This window comes from Dendropsophus ebraccatus, chromosome 7 (assembly GCF_027789765.1).
Source record: "Dendropsophus ebraccatus isolate aDenEbr1 chromosome 7, aDenEbr1.pat, whole genome shotgun sequence".
NCBI lineage: Eukaryota > Metazoa > Chordata > Amphibia > Anura > Hylidae > Dendropsophus > Dendropsophus ebraccatus.
In genome coordinates this window covers 30991959-31011471 of record NC_091460.1, presented here as the reverse complement: position 1 = coordinate 31011471, position 19513 = coordinate 30991959, and the positions used below count along the sequence as shown (strand labels likewise).

The 19513-nt window shown below is 42.8% G+C and overlaps 1 protein-coding gene across 1 annotated transcript in view; it reads right to left on the bottom strand.

Moving 5' to 3' along the window:
* GFRA4 (GDNF family receptor alpha 4) overlaps positions 1-6515 on the bottom strand; it is a 302580-nt gene extending 296065 nt beyond the window's left edge. The window contains exon 1 of the mRNA XM_069976347.1: positions 6212-6515. Coding sequence (XP_069832448.1) covers positions 6212-6260 — 49 coding nt within the window. The 5' untranslated portion in view covers positions 6261-6515. The remainder of the gene's footprint in view (positions 1-6211) is intronic.
* Between the last annotated feature and the right edge of the window lie 12998 nt (positions 6516-19513).

Below are 19513 nucleotides of genomic sequence, written 5' to 3'. Positions count from 1 at the left end.
GTTTCGGGTTTGAGTCCATCAGAACCCGAATGTTCGGCATTTGATTAGCTGGGGCTGCTGAACTTGGATAAAGCTCTATGGTTGTCTGGAAAACATGGATACAGCCAATGACTATATCCATGATTTCCACATAGCCTTAGGGCTTTATCCAACTTCAGCAGCCACCGCTTATCAAATGTCGAACGATCGGGTTCGGATCGACTCGAGCATGCTCCAGGTTCGCTCATGTCTAATTGTAAGCCCTCGCGGGCAGGGTCCTCTTCCCCCATGTACCAGTCTGCCATTTGCCTTCATGTAATGTGTTTTTGATCTTGTATTGTTCCTGTTTGTTACCCCTATCGCTTGTATAGCGCTCTAGAATTAATTAAGTAATAAATAATAATAATAATAATAATAATAATAATAATAATAGTAATAATAATAATAATAATAAATACACAGAATGGTTTTACATTCTATATGTACTGTCACCCAAATGGCAGAAATTGCCATATAGAATCAATGTCAAGTCTACCAATTCACTTGTAACTAGCAAAACATGTCACATATAGGGCGCAATATACCTCCAAATGATAGGACACTATTTATGTCATTGTTTGTTCCTTCTATAAACTATATGACACAAAGGGCCATATACAATCAATACAGTCTACTATTTCACTAGGAGCTGGTAACACATTTGAGGTACAAGGAACGATCCACCTCCTTGTGCTGGGACACCATGAGTATCATGGAGTTGTGCTACATTCCATAGACCCTCCATAGTTCACCAATTTACCGATCTACTAATTCACTAGAACCTAGTAACACACATGGTTACAATATGCATTATGCCTTAAAGGGAAACTGAACTAATATTCTTTTCGTCCATAAATCAATAATACAAGTGAAGATAAGAAGATATATCTCATTACAGATTTTTTTTTTCACTCCAATACCTCCAATAGTGCTCACACACTGAATTTACTGATACAATCTGTACACGAGAGATCAGGTTACACCTGCTGTCCACAGAAGTCTAGGGAGAAGGGAGAGGAACGAGGAAGGAGAAAGAGCAGCTTCACGGAGGGGCAGACACTATTCTGTAATGTTTTCCATACTAGTGCAGCTTGTAATAAGTGTTATACCCTAACCTACAGTTAAATTCACAGCTTACACTGCTTTCTATTGCTCTGCAATGTCTTCCATGCTGGCGCAGCTTGTAGTAAGTGTTATAAATCAACCTAAAGTTGAATTCTCAGCTTACACTGCTTACTGGTACCCTGTAATGTCTTCCATGCTGCTGCACCTTGTAAAGAGTGTTTTACCCCAACCTACAGTTATATACACAGTTTAAACTGTTTACTATTGCTCTGTAATGTCTTTCATGCTGGTGCAGCTTGTAATAAGTTTTGTACCCCAACCTAAAGCTGAATTCTCAGGTTACACTGCTTACTGCTGCTCTATAATGTCTTTCATGCTACTGAAGCTTGTAAAAAGTGTTTTACCCCAACCTACAGTCGAATTCACAGCTTACGCAGCTCACTACAGCTCTGTAATGTTTTTCATACTGCTTCAGCTTAAAAGAGTGTTACACCCAAACTAGAGCTGAATTCAAAGCTTACACTGCTCACTGCTGCTCTGTAATGTCTTCCATGCTGCTGCAGCTTGTAATAAGTGTTATACCCCAATCTACAGTTGAATCCACAGTTTAAACTGCTTACTACTGCTCTGCAATGTCTTCCATACTGGTACAGCTTGTAATAAGTGTTTTACCTCAATTTTAGGCTAAATTATTAACTTTACCTGCTTACTGCTGCTCTTTATTGTCTTTCATGCTGCTGCAGCTTGTAATAATGGTTATACCCCAATATAGGGCAGAATTCACAGCTTACGCAGCTCACTACTGCTCTGTAGTGTTTCCCATACTGCTTCAGCTTGTAATAAGTGTTACACCCAAACTAAAGCTGAATTCACAGCTTTCACTGCTTACTGCTGATCTGTAATGTCATTCATAGTGCTTCAGCTTCTGAGGGTATGCTATAGAGATTGTGCGGGAGGGAGAAGGATCTCTGTTCCTGTATGTGTAGTGTAGGGGAGACATAATAGAAGATAGACCGCAAAACTTCCCAGTGCACTTTCTGTCCCGGAGTGAGTACACCACCATCTCAGCTCCTTCTATCCATAGGTAGACTATAGCAACAAAGCAGCAACTGGGATCATATGACTGGTAATCTGATTATCTACAATGACGAAATCCATACTAGCGGTAAACAAGCATGGGATTATTATTTGCTTTGCAACTCTAAGTATGTGAGCACCGATACTTACCACCTGCTAGAAGCAAGACAGGCAGTGGCAGCCGCACACCTGATGAAAAGCCTTAAATCATGGAGTGTCTACCAAATAAATTGTCACATCCCCCCTAGTCATATAGACCTTTGTGACTGGTTATTGTGTGTGTCACTGTCTCTTTGGAAGTCTTCGATGACCCTAGCACTGCCCACTTGCTGATGTCACCAGATTTGGAGAACTCCATTACCGGCTTCACTAGTCGGCTTACTTGCTCAGCCCATCTCTGACCATTGTCTAATGACATCACCGTGACCTACCTGATGATGTCACTTAATGTGGAATGCTCAATTTACAGCATAGGTGGAGGTCATCATTAGCTGTTGCAATCCATACAAGGTGGAGGAGACCCTCTCCGTGGCTGTCATGTGCTGTTTTATCAGAAATATAGGTTGTTTTGGGGCCTTAAACATTTAAAGTGCTAGATGAATAGTGGTCTAGGGGTCTGGGTTAGATCTGATGAAATCACCACTACCTACTGTCTGATATCACTCAATGTTCAACTATAGTGATGAGCGAATACTGTTTGATGGAATAGATATTTGATTGAATAGTGAGATATTCGAATATTCAATATTCGTACGAATATCCCGCAAATATTTGACAAATATTCGATAAGCGTTCAAATCCCCTAGCTTCCGGTTTTACCCTCCAAATGGTCAAATTGATGTTTTTCACTAATCAAATACTTGTTCCCATAGACTTTAATGGGATCGTATATATGTGATCGAATATTCGAACATTCATGGGATATTCGTACGAATATCGAATATTCGAATATCTCACTATTCGCTCATCACTATTCAACTAACAACTTAGGTACAAGTCCGCCATTACCTGCTGCAATCCTTGTAGGGTAGAAGTGGTCTCCTCAGTCTACCCCGGGGCCCAATTATTTGGAGTTACCCTACATATTATAAGGCATATGTTATCATATGCACCAAAAAGAAAGCCATAGTATTGCTGCTGGATCACTAGAGGAGAGGGGCTAGTGCAGACTGGAGTCATCCCCAAACTGGGACAGAGGGACATTACAGCATTCTATACAAGGAATGGCAGCACTATAGTGTTTAGCATCTATCTATCTATCTATCTATCTATCTATCTATCTATCTATTAATCTATCTATCTATTTATCTATCTATCTATCTATTATCTATCTATCTCCTATCTATCTATCTATCTATCTCCTATCTTATCTATCTATCTATCTATCTATCTATCTATCTATCTATCTATCTCCTATCTATCTATCTCCTATCTATCTATCTATCTATCTATCTATCTATCTATCTGTCATCTATCTATCTCCTATCTATCTATCTATCTATCTATCTATCTATCTATCTATCTCCTATCTATCTATCTATCTATCTATCTATCTACTATCTATCTATCTATCTATCTATCTATCTATCTATCTATCTCCTATCTATCTATCTATCTATCTATCTATCTATCTATCTATATCCTATCTATATCCTATCTATCTATCTATCTATCTATCTATCTATCTATCTATCTATATCCTATCTATCTATCTCCTATCTATCTATCTATCTATCTATTTATCTATCTATCTATCTATCTATCTATATCCTATCTATCTATCTCCTATCTATCTCCTATCTATCTCCTATCTATCTATCTATCTATCTATCTATCTATCTATCTCCTATTTATCTATCTATCTATCTATCTATCTATCTATCTATCTATCTATCCATCTATCCATCCATCTATGTCTCTCTATGGACCAGTAGTTACAAAAGGATCCAGTAATCATACACTGCTACTATAAATCTGTATATATAAAGGAAGCAGCAACTTTCTCGCAGACGGCATCTGTCTCCTAAACTCTCCCAAGCACAGAACCGCTAAGATACAAAGGAGGATTATTCATAGGAATCTACTGTCTCCTACAGGCTGTGCCGCCTCTGCCTTTTCTACATGCAGAAGATAGCAGCACCCTGGCATTACAGGGAGACTCTAGGCATGTGGATACCAATGCATCCAGACACCACAAGATGTCAGCTCCAGCAGCTGTAGGGTTAATGCATTTAATCAATTAAAAGCTCTTTTTTTTTTTTTTGTAATTACTTAAATAGTAAAACATTATAACAGTAATAGTGTTTTTTTTATATGTATATTTTATTTTTTTATTTCTTCATTAATTTGTTATAAATGTATGCATTATGTTATTTATTGATTGACTTCTGTTTATTATTTATTTATATTGTTATTATATTTTATTTTTCATAATATTTATTTTATATTCTTTATATATTTTTATTTATTTTATTTTTTTACGCTTTATGTTTATTTTGTACATTTATATAACCATTTATTATTCTCCCTCTAATTTACAGATTTTTACTGTCAGATTTATTTTTTTTTTTTCAATTATTGGCCCCCACCAAACCAGTCATGACAACCCTCCCACCCATAGCCCTGGGTACTGTGAAAATCACCATTAACCATCACTGAATATGGGATTATCTCAGACATCATCAGCCGATTCCCTGAGGAACGCAGAGGTGCGAACGGTTCGCCAACGTTGGCTTTATCCGTCAAATGAACCCAATTTACGTATGCGCCAATTAAAGGGCGGTCTAATATCCGAAGCCCTTTAATTCCTGCCAGCGGTTTACAAACATTGCACTTCAAGCAAACGTTAAGAGTCTCATCCAAGGTCTCCACTTTTTATGAACAAGGCGATTCAGTAGGGAGCTGCTGTGTACTTTGGAGACGCTCCTCATTTCACCCTAATAGTTATTTCTATAGCAGAGGGAAAAAAACCTAGCTGTTAAATAGATTGTGCATTTGCAATGTGTTGGTTGAGTAACCTCATCTTGTGGAAAAATGATTATACAGCAATGTAGAGGGAGAGAGGGGGAGCAGGGCTGGGATTTAATACACAGGGGATGGCGGGGGTCCCTACAAAAAGCTGCTGGAGAGCCGTCAACTATGATGGACGGTTGAGCATAGGTGTCAATGTAGAAACAGCAGAGCTGAGTTTGTCAATTGATATGAATTAATTGTGTTTACATGGGACTGCCAGTATACAGACTGCATTATTTTATCTAATGGAGCTATACTATATATACTATACAATGCTATAATGGGCTACCCAGCTCTGCTACATCTGTGCTTGCTGGCATAGAGGATGAGTGCATGGCAGAGCTGTGTAGAAGTTGGTAGCCTCCATAGTAATCATGGGTATAACCAGAAGAGAGGAGAACAGATTCTAGACCAAGAGCCTTGATGAATAATACAGATCTGCTATGCCTGGAGCAAAATACAGGGAGGCAGGTACAGGATGTCCCTACTCACACAGTATAGAAGAACTCTAGGTAGAGAGGTAGCAGAGCTGGACATGTGGCTGTCTTAGGGAGAGACAAACTCAGCTCTGCTACATCTGTGTAGAATGATACAACAAAATATGAACAATCCATAGAAGAAAGTATTTTGTGCACTAGTGACCATTACTATTTTAACCCTTCATGTGACTAGTGCCCTTCATTACTGCAGAGCTGGGCATTAACGCGTCTCTTTGCAAGGTGAGAACAGGCACAAAGGCAGCCAGTAAACAGAACTATGCCCCTATACCTGAACACATGAAGTGGGCAGTGTCATGCCCAGTCTCTATAAGCTTAAACCACATTCATTATATCACATCCAGGTGTATAGTGCCTGCTTTGCCAGTCTGTATAATGCACTGTTCAGGGTGCCAAGCTAATGTGTGCGCAGCCCAATGCAGTGCCAACTCAATGTGCCAGTCTACACACACACACACACACACACACACACACACACCCCATTACTCAGCTGGTGTGCACACAGCAAAGTGTCATCTAACACAAAGCAATAGGTGACTTACCACAGATGAGGAGGAGCAGGACACATCCACACAGCCTGACCGAGCTCATGGTGAGGAGGAGGTGGTGGTGATGGTCAAGGACCCCCTGGCACAGGGACTGGGATCTGGCACTGGTGGGCACTCAAGGCTTTAGCTCCTGGCTCTGCAGGTGTAAAACTCACTCTCTTCCCAGCTAAGCTCTGCACCTTGTATTATACACATCCCCCTTTTAGATCCAAGCTGGAAAAAACCTCACAATCCAAGAAGATGAAATGTGGGGATGAGAAGTTTGGCTGCACCCCCTGCTGCAAACTTCAGCCTGGAATAAGGTGCTCAGGGCTGCAACTTTTAAAGGGATGGAGAAAAAAAATCCTTCTAGATGAGGAGAGTAAGCCTGGGATCCTTCCTGTGGGCAGAGTACCTCCTTAAATCCTTAGAGGGGATGATGCACTGTGCAGGGGCTCCTGTATACTTACAATGGATATATGCTTCTGTATATCCTGGTAGAAAATCCTGGTATTATAAGGGTTATCCTCCTGGCAGCAGTTAGATCCCTGGCACTGATGCCCCCTAATGCTGCTGGTTCTTCACTTGCCTCCTTCTTCTTTGCCCTTACTACATCCTGTGCTGCAACCCAGCACCATGCAATGCAATGTAATGCAATCCCTCTCCCAGGTCTGTGGCTCTGCTCCCAGCACAAGAACAGAGCTGCTTGTCACTGAACACAGCTTTGGAGTGCTTTAAAGGGACAGAAAGAGGCATAAATTGTCTGGAGCAGCAGCTTTCTCTCCAGCAGCAGCAGCAGCAGCAGTACCTCCCTCACTTACACATTGCCTGATCATGGGGACATGTGAGCATCACTACTGTCTATCAATCACATGGAGCTCTCTCTGCATTCAGCATCCCCCTGTGTGTGCAGAGAGAGAGAGGGGCAGCCTTTAGATTGCCAGCTCTTAGGGATGCTCTCTTTTTTATTTTTCCAGTGGAGGTTTAATCCAGATGCAAAGACTAAATAGATGGATGAGCAGAGCTGAGTTTGTCATTGCAATAACACTGTCCCAAGATAATAGCCTTAAAGGGATGAACGAATTGCAACTTCAGCTCTGCTGTATCTGAGGTTATTTTTTTTTGTCAGTGGAGATTGTAGTCTAGACCCATGATGATTAGAAAGCTGTGATGGATGAGCGGTAGCACTGCAACAAGGGAATAGACTTGAAGGGTTGGACCAACTTCAGCTTCAACTCTGCTACATCTGAGGATATTATATATATATATATATATATATATATATATATATATATATATATATATATATATATATATCATCCCTGCTGGAATATATATAATTTATATATATATATATATATATATATATATATATATATATATATATATATATATAATACAGCAGGGATGGAGGACTTTCAGCCCTCTAGCTTTTGAAAAATTACAACTCCCATCATGCCTGGCTTTGGCTGTCCAGGCATGATGGGAGTTGTAGTTTTGCAACTGCTAGAGGGCCGAAGGTTCCCCATCCTTGGTTTACAGGAACCCACATGATAAAGTCCATCTTCACTTCCTTTGCAGTGTAGTTAAAGGTAAACCATCGCTCCCTGTTATCAGCCACTGCTGAAAGAGCCTAACCTTACTCCTATATTCTCCATTGCTGAAGACCCCCACAAATATTTCCATTCCATCCCCTTTAGCTCTGCCTCTATTTAAAGGGACTTGTCATGAGTCTCTGATACAGTAGATGGCCTGTAGGGCGCAAATATCCACTGACAGGAGACTGTGGCCACTAGGTGGGGTGAAAAGGGGGACAGAAGACCCTGACTTTATACCACCACCATATTTTTGCTAATTCATTCATTTAACAAACCCGCCTCCTTTTTCCAATGTGCTGTTCTTTCCCTCCCATTGTTGACAGCTCGTTGTCTAGGTTACCAACCACTGCTCTTCTCTAAAAGCAATGGTCTGGCTGGTGTATATATAGCTATAGTGTAGATGTGTAGAGATTGCTGTGTATTTATACTGTATAATATATAAACAGTGGTACCTTGGTTTGAGAGCATTGCCTTGGTTTAAGAGCTCCCTGTGCTGGGTGGGAGGGGGAGTGGGGGAGGGGCATGGTCTGCATAGCGGGGTCTACAGCCCTGTACTCTGAGCCAGGAAGTCTCCTTCACCTTCCAAATCATGGCAAATCAACTTGAGGCTGGGGCTTACATCAGGGGACAGGACTGTGGAGGTAATCTCTCCATAGCTGTAACCCCTCTCTCCCCAGACAGAGAGTGCTGCATGTATGTGCCCACATCTGTCCTGCTCATTCCTTCCTGCTCCCTGCAGTCTCTTTCAGTCCTTGTGTTTCCCATCCTCTCCATTACTGTACAGTAACTTATAATATCACATATTCTGCTGTTTCTTATTGTTTGTTTCATCTGTTTACATGTTATTCAGAATAATAAATCATTATTTTTGGGGTGTGGAACCAATTGCCTGCAATTCTATGATTTCTTATGGGAAAATTTGCTTTGGTTGAAGAGTGGATTTGGATTACAAGCGCGGTCCTGGAACCAATTATGCTCGTAATCCAAGGCACCATTGTATATATGTGTGTGTGTATATATATATATATATATATATATATATATATATATATATATATATATATATATATGAGCCAGATCACTGCTTTTGGAGCAGAGTGGTGGTCGAATACCCCTTTAACTTTTATTATTTTGTCGACTTTTATGGGTCATTAGAAATACATGGATATCTATATACTGTATTTACTTAAGGGGAAAAATCCTATTTTTTGGATTTAGAATTGTAGTTATTATTAACTGATTGACTTTATTTTTCACATTTATTTCCAGGTGAGGGAGAAAAAAATAGATGACCTCCATCCATGTCAGGAACTGTCCAGAGTGGTATGAAATCCCCATAGAAAACCTCTCCTGCTCTGGACAGTTCCTGACATGGACAGAGGTGGCAGCAGAGAGCACTGAGTCAGACTGGAAAGGATGCACTACTTCCTGCAGGACATACAGCAGCTGATAAGTATTTGAAGACTTGAGATTTTTTAAATAGAAAAGTAATTTACACATCTATTGACACCAGTTAATTTTATTCTATGATAATTATTCTATGATACAATTGTGGCATCCTCTTTGATCTCATAATATACATGTTAGGAGACAGCATCCTACCTACGTCAGTGTGTTACGAGGTTACAGTTGTTATTGTTAATAGTTTCATTCATTTTTCTTACCTCTTGGCAAATATTAAAAAGTTATTAAAAAAAAAAGTGAGTGTGATCTTGCAGAAGACGTAGGTCGCTCTTCACTCATGAAATGTGGAAAAGTAAAAAAGATATATGTATAGAAGCAGATATGGAGCTTCTTATAGCAGGAAAGTGTCCTGACAAGCAGATGTGTGATCATTAATCAGATTTATTAATATATTAGGTGTCATTCTCACCCCATCTCCTATCTAACTTTACTACTGCAAAAGGTGGAAATGTCCCGCGGCTGTAAACTCTCTATACGTGGTTGTGAAAAATATCATTGATGAAATACTAGTTATAGGCAGAATATTCTATGGAGAAAACCCATTTGTCATTAATAATATTCTCTATAGAGGGCATTGGATTTGAAGTAGTATATACTGTATAAGACTAGAGATTAATACATTGTTACTGGCACTGATTAGGGGCAAAACTAAAAAGGGTTGGGCGCCATAGCAAACTTTTAATTGGGCCCTCCCCTTCCCCCCATCCCACAGTAGGTAACCCCCCAGTCACCCAGTAGGTAGCATATGTTAGACATCTCTCCTGGTATCCCCTTCCAATAGATAGTGTCCCCATGGTAGGCATTTCCCCTAGTGTCCCCCATGGTAGGCATCTTCCCTTGGTATCCCCCTGTACATAGTGCTCCCATCGTTGACATCTCCCATAGTGGCCCCATAGCAGGCATCTCCCCTAGTATCCTTCCCCCAATACATAGTCTCCCCCATGGTAGGCATCTCCCCTGATAGCCCCCCCCCCTTCCCCAGTAGATAGTGCCCCCATGGTAGGCATCTCCCCTGATAGCCTCTTCCCTTCCCCAGTAGATAGTGCCCCCATGGTAGGCATCTCCCCTGGTAGCCCCCCCTTCCCCAGTAGATAGTGCCCCCATGGTAGGCATCTCCCCTGGTAGCCCCCCCTTCCCCCATAGATAGTATCCCCAAAATAGGCATCGCCCCTAGTATCCTTCCCCCAGTACATAGTCTCCCCCATGGTAGGCATCTCCCCTGATAGCCCCCCCCCTTCCCCAGTAGATAGTGCCCCCATGGTAGGCATCTCCCCTGATAGCCCCCCCTTCCCCAGTAGATTGTGCCCCCATGGTAGGCATCTCCCCTGGTAGCCCCCGCCTTCCCCAGTAGATAGTGCCCCCATGGTAGGCATCTCCCCTGGTAGCCCCCCCCCTTCCCCAGTAGATAGTGCCCCCATGGTAGGCATCTCCCCTGGTAGCCCCCCCCCTTCCCCAGTAGATAGTGCCCCAATGGTAGACTTCTCCCCTGGTTTCCCCAAGTAGATAGTGTCCCCCAAAATAGGTATTTCCCCTAGTATCTTACCCCCCAGTACACAGTGTTACCATGCAGTAGCGGATTATAATAGGTCTTTTCGGGCGGTATCCCTGGGCCCTGAGCTCCTGGGGGGCCTATGGCCACCCAAAAAGACTTATACTTTCAGTTGTGTTCTGTCTTCTGGCTACAGTTCTGACATGATTTGCAAAAAAAATGCTGCATTTTTACCACAGTTTTCCACAAATCAGGGCATCATGACATTATCTATCCTGTACTATGAACACCAGGCTAGTGCTGCCATAGTAACAGTAGGGTGGGGGGCCCAGGCTTGGTGAACAGCCCAGGGCCTATGGTAAAGTTCCCATTGTAGGCATCTCCCCTGGTTTCCCCCCTGTAGATAGTGTGCCCCAAGATAGGTATCTCCCCTAGTATCCTACCCCCCAGTACATAATGTCCCCCATGGTAGGCATCTTCCTGGGTAGTATGATGACAGATCAGGAGGCTCAGAGTATTAAGGATGGGCCCCCTAATGCAATGGGCCCCATAGCAGCCACTATGGCTGTTATGGTGGTAGTTACGCCCGTGGCTGTGATACATTGTACCAAACGATTACCAGGTGTCGAGAGATTAGTTATGCTGATGTCTTTAGGTATACATTTCATGGCTCAAATATCAAATGGGCAGAGCTGCGTGAACGATCACAGGGTTGTACTTAATTGGAGAAAAGACTCAAAAAGAGACTGCAATGACCTCGGCGCTGGACTTGAGACATATACTCCAATGGCCAGGGAGCTATTAGAAACCAACTTCTTTATTCTGAGCAACGCGTTTCGGCGGCGTACCGTCGCCTTTATCAAGCTTGATAAAGGCGACGGTACGCCGCCGAAACGCGTTGCTCAGAATAAAGAAGTTGGTTTCTAATAGCTCCCTGGCCATTGGAGTACATGTCTCAAGTCCAGCGCCGAGGTCATTGCAGTCTCTTTTTGAGTCTTCTCTCCAATGATTATGCAAGTGACAGCATCGTGACGGAGCTGCCCATTGTACGCTGTAGACCTGTCTGAGGACTATTTTACAATTGTCAAGCTTGACTAGTGTTGTGCCTATCGCTCGCACAACACCTAAAGGTAAGTTGCCCTTCTATATGAATTTTATTTCCCAGAGCCTTTGATTACTGCACCATAAGCGCCCCTCTTTGTCCCTCTCTCTTTCTTTTTCCGTCCTTACGTAGGGTTGTACTTAAAGTGACACTGTCACCACAGTTTTCATTTTTTCATAATTTTCAAGGTTTAATTTACTAATATTGCTGTGTCCATAGCTAATTTCAGACAAATTATCAAGTTGATTGTTCAAGAGAAAAATGAACTTTTATCACCTTGTTATTGCGCCACCTGGGCGGGGCTAGTCCACGAAGCGCCACATCGCCCCGCCCACTCCACCGCAATTGACCCCGCCCCCTTTGCTACGTCATTTCTTCAGGCCGCTCTGCTGCAGCGGCCTCCGTCTTTTTTGGCCCTCCCAGCCTGTGCAGGGATGTCGGGACGTGCGTGTTCACATCACCCAGAGCGTCATGCGCGTGCGTCCCCTTCATTTACCGCACAGGCTCACTGGGTAAGTGATCTTCTCCTGCACCAACCAGCCTGGCTGTGCTTGCGTTCGCATAGCCCGCGGCTGTCAGGTGCAGGCATGGTGGGGCTGTGTGCAGTCCATCTGTGCCCTGTTGTCCCCCGGACCTCTCGCTGCTGGCTGTGCCGGCGTCTGCACAGCCAGCAGCGATCTGATGCGGTAGAGGCGCAGTGCGGCCGTCCTGCTTGCACTGTGCCGGTGGTGGCCAGTGTGTGACAGAGAAGAAAGCTGCGGGCGGCCAACAATTTTACTAGCTGTTCGGACTGCGCCTGTGCACTACTGCATCAGATTGCTGCTGGCGGTGCGGACGTCAGCACAGCCAGCAGCGAGAGGTCCGGGGGACAACAGGGCACAGATGGACTGCACACAGCCCCACCATGCCTGCACCTGACAGCCGCGGGCTATGCGAACGCAAGCACAGCCAGGCTGGTTGGTGCAGGAGAAGATCACGCTCTGGGTGATGTGAACGCGCACTTCCCAACGTCCCTGCACAGGCTGGGAGGGCCAAAAAAGACGGAGGCCGCTGCAGCAGAGCGGCCTGAAGAAATGACGTAGCAAAGGGGGCGTAGTAAACGGCGGTGGAGTGGGCGGAGCGATGTGGCGCTTCGTGGACTAGCCCCGCCCTGGTGGCGCAATAACAAGGTGATAAAAGTTCATTTTTCTCTTGAACAAGCAACTTGATCATTTGTCTGAAGTAAGCTATGAACACAGCAATATCAGTAAATTAAACCTTAAAAATTATGAAAAAATGAAAACTGTGGTGACAGTGTCACTTTAAGGCACTTTAGCTTCTTATTACACAGAAGGATGTGGCAGGATAGGTTTTGATAACCTTGAAATCAGCCGACGACCCAGCTTTTGTTTGGGGGTTGTACCAGATTACCAAAACCAAGGCGCTCTTTCCGGATGTAAGTAGTCATGTTTTATGTTGCTGTTTTTTTTTTTTTACAATAAATATGGTAGAATTGTTTCCAGGGGTGTAACTATAGAGTAGGGATGGAAAACCTGCACCCCTCTCACTGTTGCAAAACTTCAATTTCCATCATGCCTGGAAAGCTAAACTGAAATAATAGTTCTGCAACAGATAGAGAGCTGTAGGTTCCCCATCCTTGCTATAGGCGGTGCAGAGCTTGTGATTGTATCTATGCCCTGGTTCCTCAGGGGGGCCCCTCTGGCCATAAAAGGCAGCCAGGACTATATCTCTCCACAGTTTAGGCCCTGTAATAAATGTATACATTAGATAGCTGTGGCCAAAGGCTTGTATCCCTGATGATCCTCACCCATAAATGCATGCTTCACTCAACCGAGCATGCATGTGTTGTGAATAAAAGAAATGTATGGGAGTGGCCTATCACCCTTCTAAAGAAAAGAATGGGGTGGCTGAAATCCAAGTTCCCATTCATTCTCATGAAGGCACCGTAAAGATTAGATGTCAGTCAATCCCACTAAAATTGGCTGATCCAAGAGTAGGGCTGAGTGGATTTGCCTAACTGTTCGGGCTCAGCAAAATTTTCAGAACCTGAAAACTTGGCATTTGACTCCAAGCAGCTGGAAAAGTTGGATGCCACCCCAGGGCTCCCAAATTCTTCAGTCATTGGGAGCCAAAAGCTGAGCTTTCAGGTTCAAAGAACGCTCAAAGACCCTCACTTTTGTTTCCTTCACAATACCAAACCATTAGCATCTTCTACTGCTGTCTCTTAGGGTGGGTTCACACTACAGAATCCGTGCAGATAAGTTCTGGCGGATTCTGTTGCTCGTACCCACTTACATCGGCTCGCATCTCTTCCCGTGCCATGGACACCATTCTATGGCGGGGCAGATTCAGACGTTCGCCAAAAGAATTCACATGTCAATTCTTTTGGCGGACGGTGGAATTCGCCCACCCATAGAATGAGCAGGTACGAGCGACAGAATCTGCCGTAACTTATCCGCACGGATTACGTAGTGTGAACCCACCCTAACTCTTTACATGTGTTGTCTCTTACAGTATGTAGGTTGGATACAAACTCTTCTCTTTTTCCTCCGTGCTTATTCTCACTTCTCAGGGAAATTTCTGTGAATGGGTTTTTATTCTGTGATGAAGATAAAGATGAAGGTTCCTTCATTGTTTAAGGGTCATTACCTCAATGATGAGTGCGAGTCTATGTTGCCCAAGACCTCTCTGATACTGACATTGTCTTTCTTCATCTGTTAGGTTCTTGACCTTTTGGCCTAGGCTGACCTCTTCAACTTGTGACATTTGGTGTCCCTGTGGTTGTTCCTAATTTAGCCATTAACTCCATGTTCTTGTGCATTTGCCCATCAATGGTATGTCCATGCCTGTTTAGACCTCTGCCTGTAAAGTATGTCAAAAACTGCACTTTTGGCGAGCCAATGTGCCTATTTCCTACCAGTCTGAACTGCCTGATTCCAGTACTTGCTGTGTGGTGATTGACAGGTTCCACCACACCCATCTTTTTTATTCTGCTAGCCCTACCCAGGCTGCAGATGTTTTAGGGCCCTATTACACCAACAGATTAAGCCAAAGTCAGGAGTGGATTTTAAAAGAGGAAAGATCTCAGTCTTTCCATTATTACCTGTTTTCTGTTTATAGTCTGTTCCTGGCTTTGGCTCAAAAAACTCTGTCAGATAATCTGTTGGTGTAATAGGGCCCTTAGACTGAGTAGTGATGGACAGTTGCCTTCTTCACTCATCTCCCTTCCCTGCCAGTCTGTGTACTGTATTGTATGGTCTAGATGTCAGAGGGATGGTCCTATCACGCTCTGGACTGTGGCTCGAACATGTCATAAGAAGTCCACATGTGGTCTTCGACATGGCTTACCAGTTTCATGTAGAAAGAGCTGGCATATTAGCATAGTAGCTAGAGCTTCATATTAGATTGGATTGCTTGGAATTCTGACCTCTTTGCCTTTCTTTCTGACCTCTGTTTTAGCCTGCTATGTTTACAATGTTCTGCTTTCTTCAGTTGTACTTGTACCTGCCTGACTATTCTTTATTGTGTTTGTATGTCCTATCTCGTTCTCTGTTTCACTTACCTAGTGAAAGGAACTTTGCCTTGCTGTCGTCAGCCACCTAGGGTTGGGCTGGCAAGTAGGTAGGGACAGTTTTGGGGGACCACCTGGGCTCACTCTGTCTGTCCCTGTCTTCCATCCAGGTCCCTGGTTCCTTTACAATCAACATGTGGAAAACCACACCAGGTTATGACTACTATGGTGCTCAGAGAACACAGACTAGGTAGGTTCTAGGTAAGTAAGAAATGTAAGTAAGGTAAGTAGGTAAGTAACAAAGACTAGGTAAGTTCTAAGTATCATAGGTGGCACCAGTGGATTCACATGCTCTCAAACCCACAGTCATAATACTGTAAATAATATTAAAGGTAAAGAAAATTGGACAAAAAATTATTTTTAGAGGAGAAGAAAAAATCCCTCTACCTATGTATTGATAGTAGTTTCTATACCTGCTCCTTCCATATGGAAACAAGTCAACTGTAGAAGGAAAAAATTGCTTCCTAATACAAGCGTCTATTACATGGTTGTAGATGATGGAGGTCAATTATCTACTACAGGATATATTTCAGCTCATGGCAGTTCATCAATTGATCTACATTTATCAAAGAGACCCAAGAATATATGGTGACCATTAGTGAGCGGTCTTCAAATAATTTCCTCATTACCCAGAAAATCGAAAACATAGGATATTGTTTCAAAAATAACACAAGAGTTATTGGTGGAAGGTTAAAGATGTAGAAATTCATTGAAGTGAAAGTTTGTATTGATGGCAAATGATTTCATAGATTGGGGGAAGTGGTGACATCACTGGAGATTTATGCCCCACTGATCAAAAATCGGAAGTAAACATAGGCTTCAGTGACAGCTTGAGGTATCACTGCATCATTTGGGCTGAATATTAACTTCATTCGCGTTTACATGAGAAGATATTTGGGCGACTACCAATGATTTTAATGTTCGCATAAGCTGATGAATAAGAGATTTATTTGGCGGATCCCTGGCCCTTTTACAGTGTTGGTTCCTGCCTACTGATAATTGGCCCAAGTAAAAAATAGCCAAAGATTGATATCTTATTTGGCACTGTTTGCTTGTCTGCAGATTCTGGATAGGCACGGTGGATTGGTTTTAGGTAGGGGTGGTCCGAACCTGCCGAGATTCGGGTTCGTACGAACCCGGTCTCTCGGCAATGATTCCCGCTGTCTTAAACCTCCCTGGAGAGGGTGGATAAAGCGGGAAGACCGCCTGGAAAACTGGGATACAGCCTATGGCTGTGGCTGTATTCCGGTTTTCCAGGAGGTCCTCCCATTGCACGGAGGTTTAAGACAGCGGGAATCATTGCCGAGAGTCTGGGTTCAGACCATCCCTAGTTTTAGGTACTGATAAAAGATATCTGAATGCTTTGACCCAGATGGCCAAGATACAAAAATGGCAGCCGCTTGGCCATCCAGTGCTAGATCATGGATTTCTGGGTAAGCGATGAGTGCAACTCGAGCATGTTTGTGTCCATCCGAATCTGGAAGTCTCAGCATTTTATTACCAGTGACTGAAGACGTTGGATCCTGCCCCACAATGATGAGGGACAAAAACCCAAAACAGCTGTCTGTGGATGGATACCTGGCCTTGGTTTTTCCCTTGTCATTACATTGACTTATAGGGCCACTTAATACAGTGCATTTGGTGGTTTCCCTACAAGAGCCACCCCTTGGCTGAGTCCTTCCCGGAGGGATATCTGGCCGGTCCTGTGTTTCGAGACTCTTAAATGAGGCTCCACAGGCTAGAGCCTCATTTAAGATACAAAAATGGCAGCCGCTTGGCCATCCCGTGCTAGATCATGGATTTTTGGGTAAGCAGTAGGGATGAGTTCATCTCGAGCATGCTTGAGTCTATTTGAACCTAGAAGTATCAACATTTTATTACCAGTGGCTGAACACATTGGATGCAGCCCTAGGGGGTCCTGAAAAACATGGATACAGCCTATGGCCTATGGATGCATCTGTGTTTTCCAGGCAGCCCTAGGGCTGCATCCAACAACTTCAGCCACTAAATTTTCATACAAAAGCTCATGGTAGACATATGAAGATAACACTCTGGATGAGAATACCTTCAAACTGTGCTAAGGGGTGTAAACTATAGTATAAGGCATGAAAAGTTAACATTTATCTAATGGGGCCAAAATAAATAATCTTTCATATAAAAAGAGTAATGTATTATACACATGGTTATTAGGGGTCCTGTTACCTGATTTTACATTGGGGTCCTGTAACAAAGCAACAGTTGTGAACCCATTGTGCTACCCTACTGGATTTACTGTGGGCTAAACTTGGGAGAAGAGACAAAGTACCTGTAGGGTTTTACTCTTCTTTTTTTTTTAAATAAATCTTTCTATTTATAAAAGAAAGATCAACAGAGTATACAACAGAGTACGTATACAGGTTTTGTATAAACATAATAAGAACAAAGGGAAAACTGGGGGAAGGAGGTGAAGAGTGGCAGGAAAAGTCACATAGAGGCTTAATGCCATAATTGACATGTCCATTGAAAAGGAAGATCAGTACAGGAATATCTAAGTGTCCACCACAACTCCATCAAATATGAAGAATAACATGGTTCCCAGATAGTTGCTGTGATTCCTTTAACTTCAAGAGGGCAACCCAGTACTGGGAGAGTGTCTGTGCCAGTTTAGATGCTTAGTATAATGTTCCGCCAACTATAACCAGCTATGGTACAGATGTGTACTTTTATAAACCCCTAGGGTTTTACTCTTTAACCAGCTCCAGGATGTGTAAGCGATAGAGATAGAGAGAGTGAGTGTGCCCTACAAGCCAGACCAGGGGAGACAGCAGCATAGTGGGGAGTAAGGAGATGGGGCACAGCAGACTTTCAATATCATGGCATCAGGCAGAGTAAAGGTGGGCAGTGAGTGACCGTCTACAAAGTTATATGTAAGATAGAGTATTACGTTACTCTAACAGTTCAGAACAATATAGAGGCACATGGAGCACCTATACGTCCGTAGTGAGCCACCATGCTCCCTTAGGGAGCCATATTGACTACACAAGCCATACAGGCTCCATTCATTTTGACCCTTCTAACTTTTCTCTATGGTTAAATTATCAATCAATATTTCATTTAATTAAAAAGTCTGGGTTCTGTCCAGGCTATCAATAATACAATAAAGTTGGTTAAGTTAAGAGAATTTAACTCTGCGCCGTACGGGACCATTTTGTTATCCGGATAGAATCTCAAAGCAATCTGCTCTGTTCTCTCCAAATCCTGTTTTGTAAGAAATAAAGAAAAGAAAAGCAGAGACTTGATTTTTTTCCCCTTACTCTCTTAATGTTATGCAAATGTAATCACAATTTACTGCTTAGATTGACTTGAATTGGTATTATTTTAATTGGTTTTCAAAAATGTCTTGATGATGTTAAATCCTTCAGAACTGTAGATATGGCGCGTTGCTGTATTGTTGATGGATTGTTGTGTGAGTCGGCAATTCTGACAGTTTCGGTTTTTGCTTTATTACCATTGGTTTGCAAGACTAGAGTTTTTTTTTATTTCGAGAGTAAAAAGTAAACGTGATCACAACATGAGACAATAGAAGGAGAAATGGCCTCATTTCTTAATAATCTGCTTAAAATAATGGGCTATCCAATATTTTAGTTACAATGGAGACAAAATATTCCCACTGAGTCAAAATTAATACTTGTATTATAGTATTGATTGAACTTGCTGGAAAATTTGGTTTGGCAACATTCTCTGAACCCAAATGCCTGGAGAAGCTGGCTTTATGTTTTCATGGCAGCCCTAGGGCGGCATCAAACTTTTCCAGCCACTGGGAGTCCAATGCGGAGCGTTTGGGTTCGGAGAGCGTTGCTTCAACACTTCCTATGAGAATTGACCACTTGAACAAGACAAGTCTGCTGGGCCACCAGGAATATGAGCCTAAGAATATTACACCTCGATAATAGTCCAATTGGTTTCTTCGGGTTATCTACCTTCTCAACTGGTTATCTGGTTAGGCATAGGCAGAGAATTCGTAGAGTAGACCATAAAAAACTATATGTCTTCCCATTGGCTTACCAAAGTGTGGACACATTACAGGTCAAATCATGGGTTGGGGCAGGCGTGA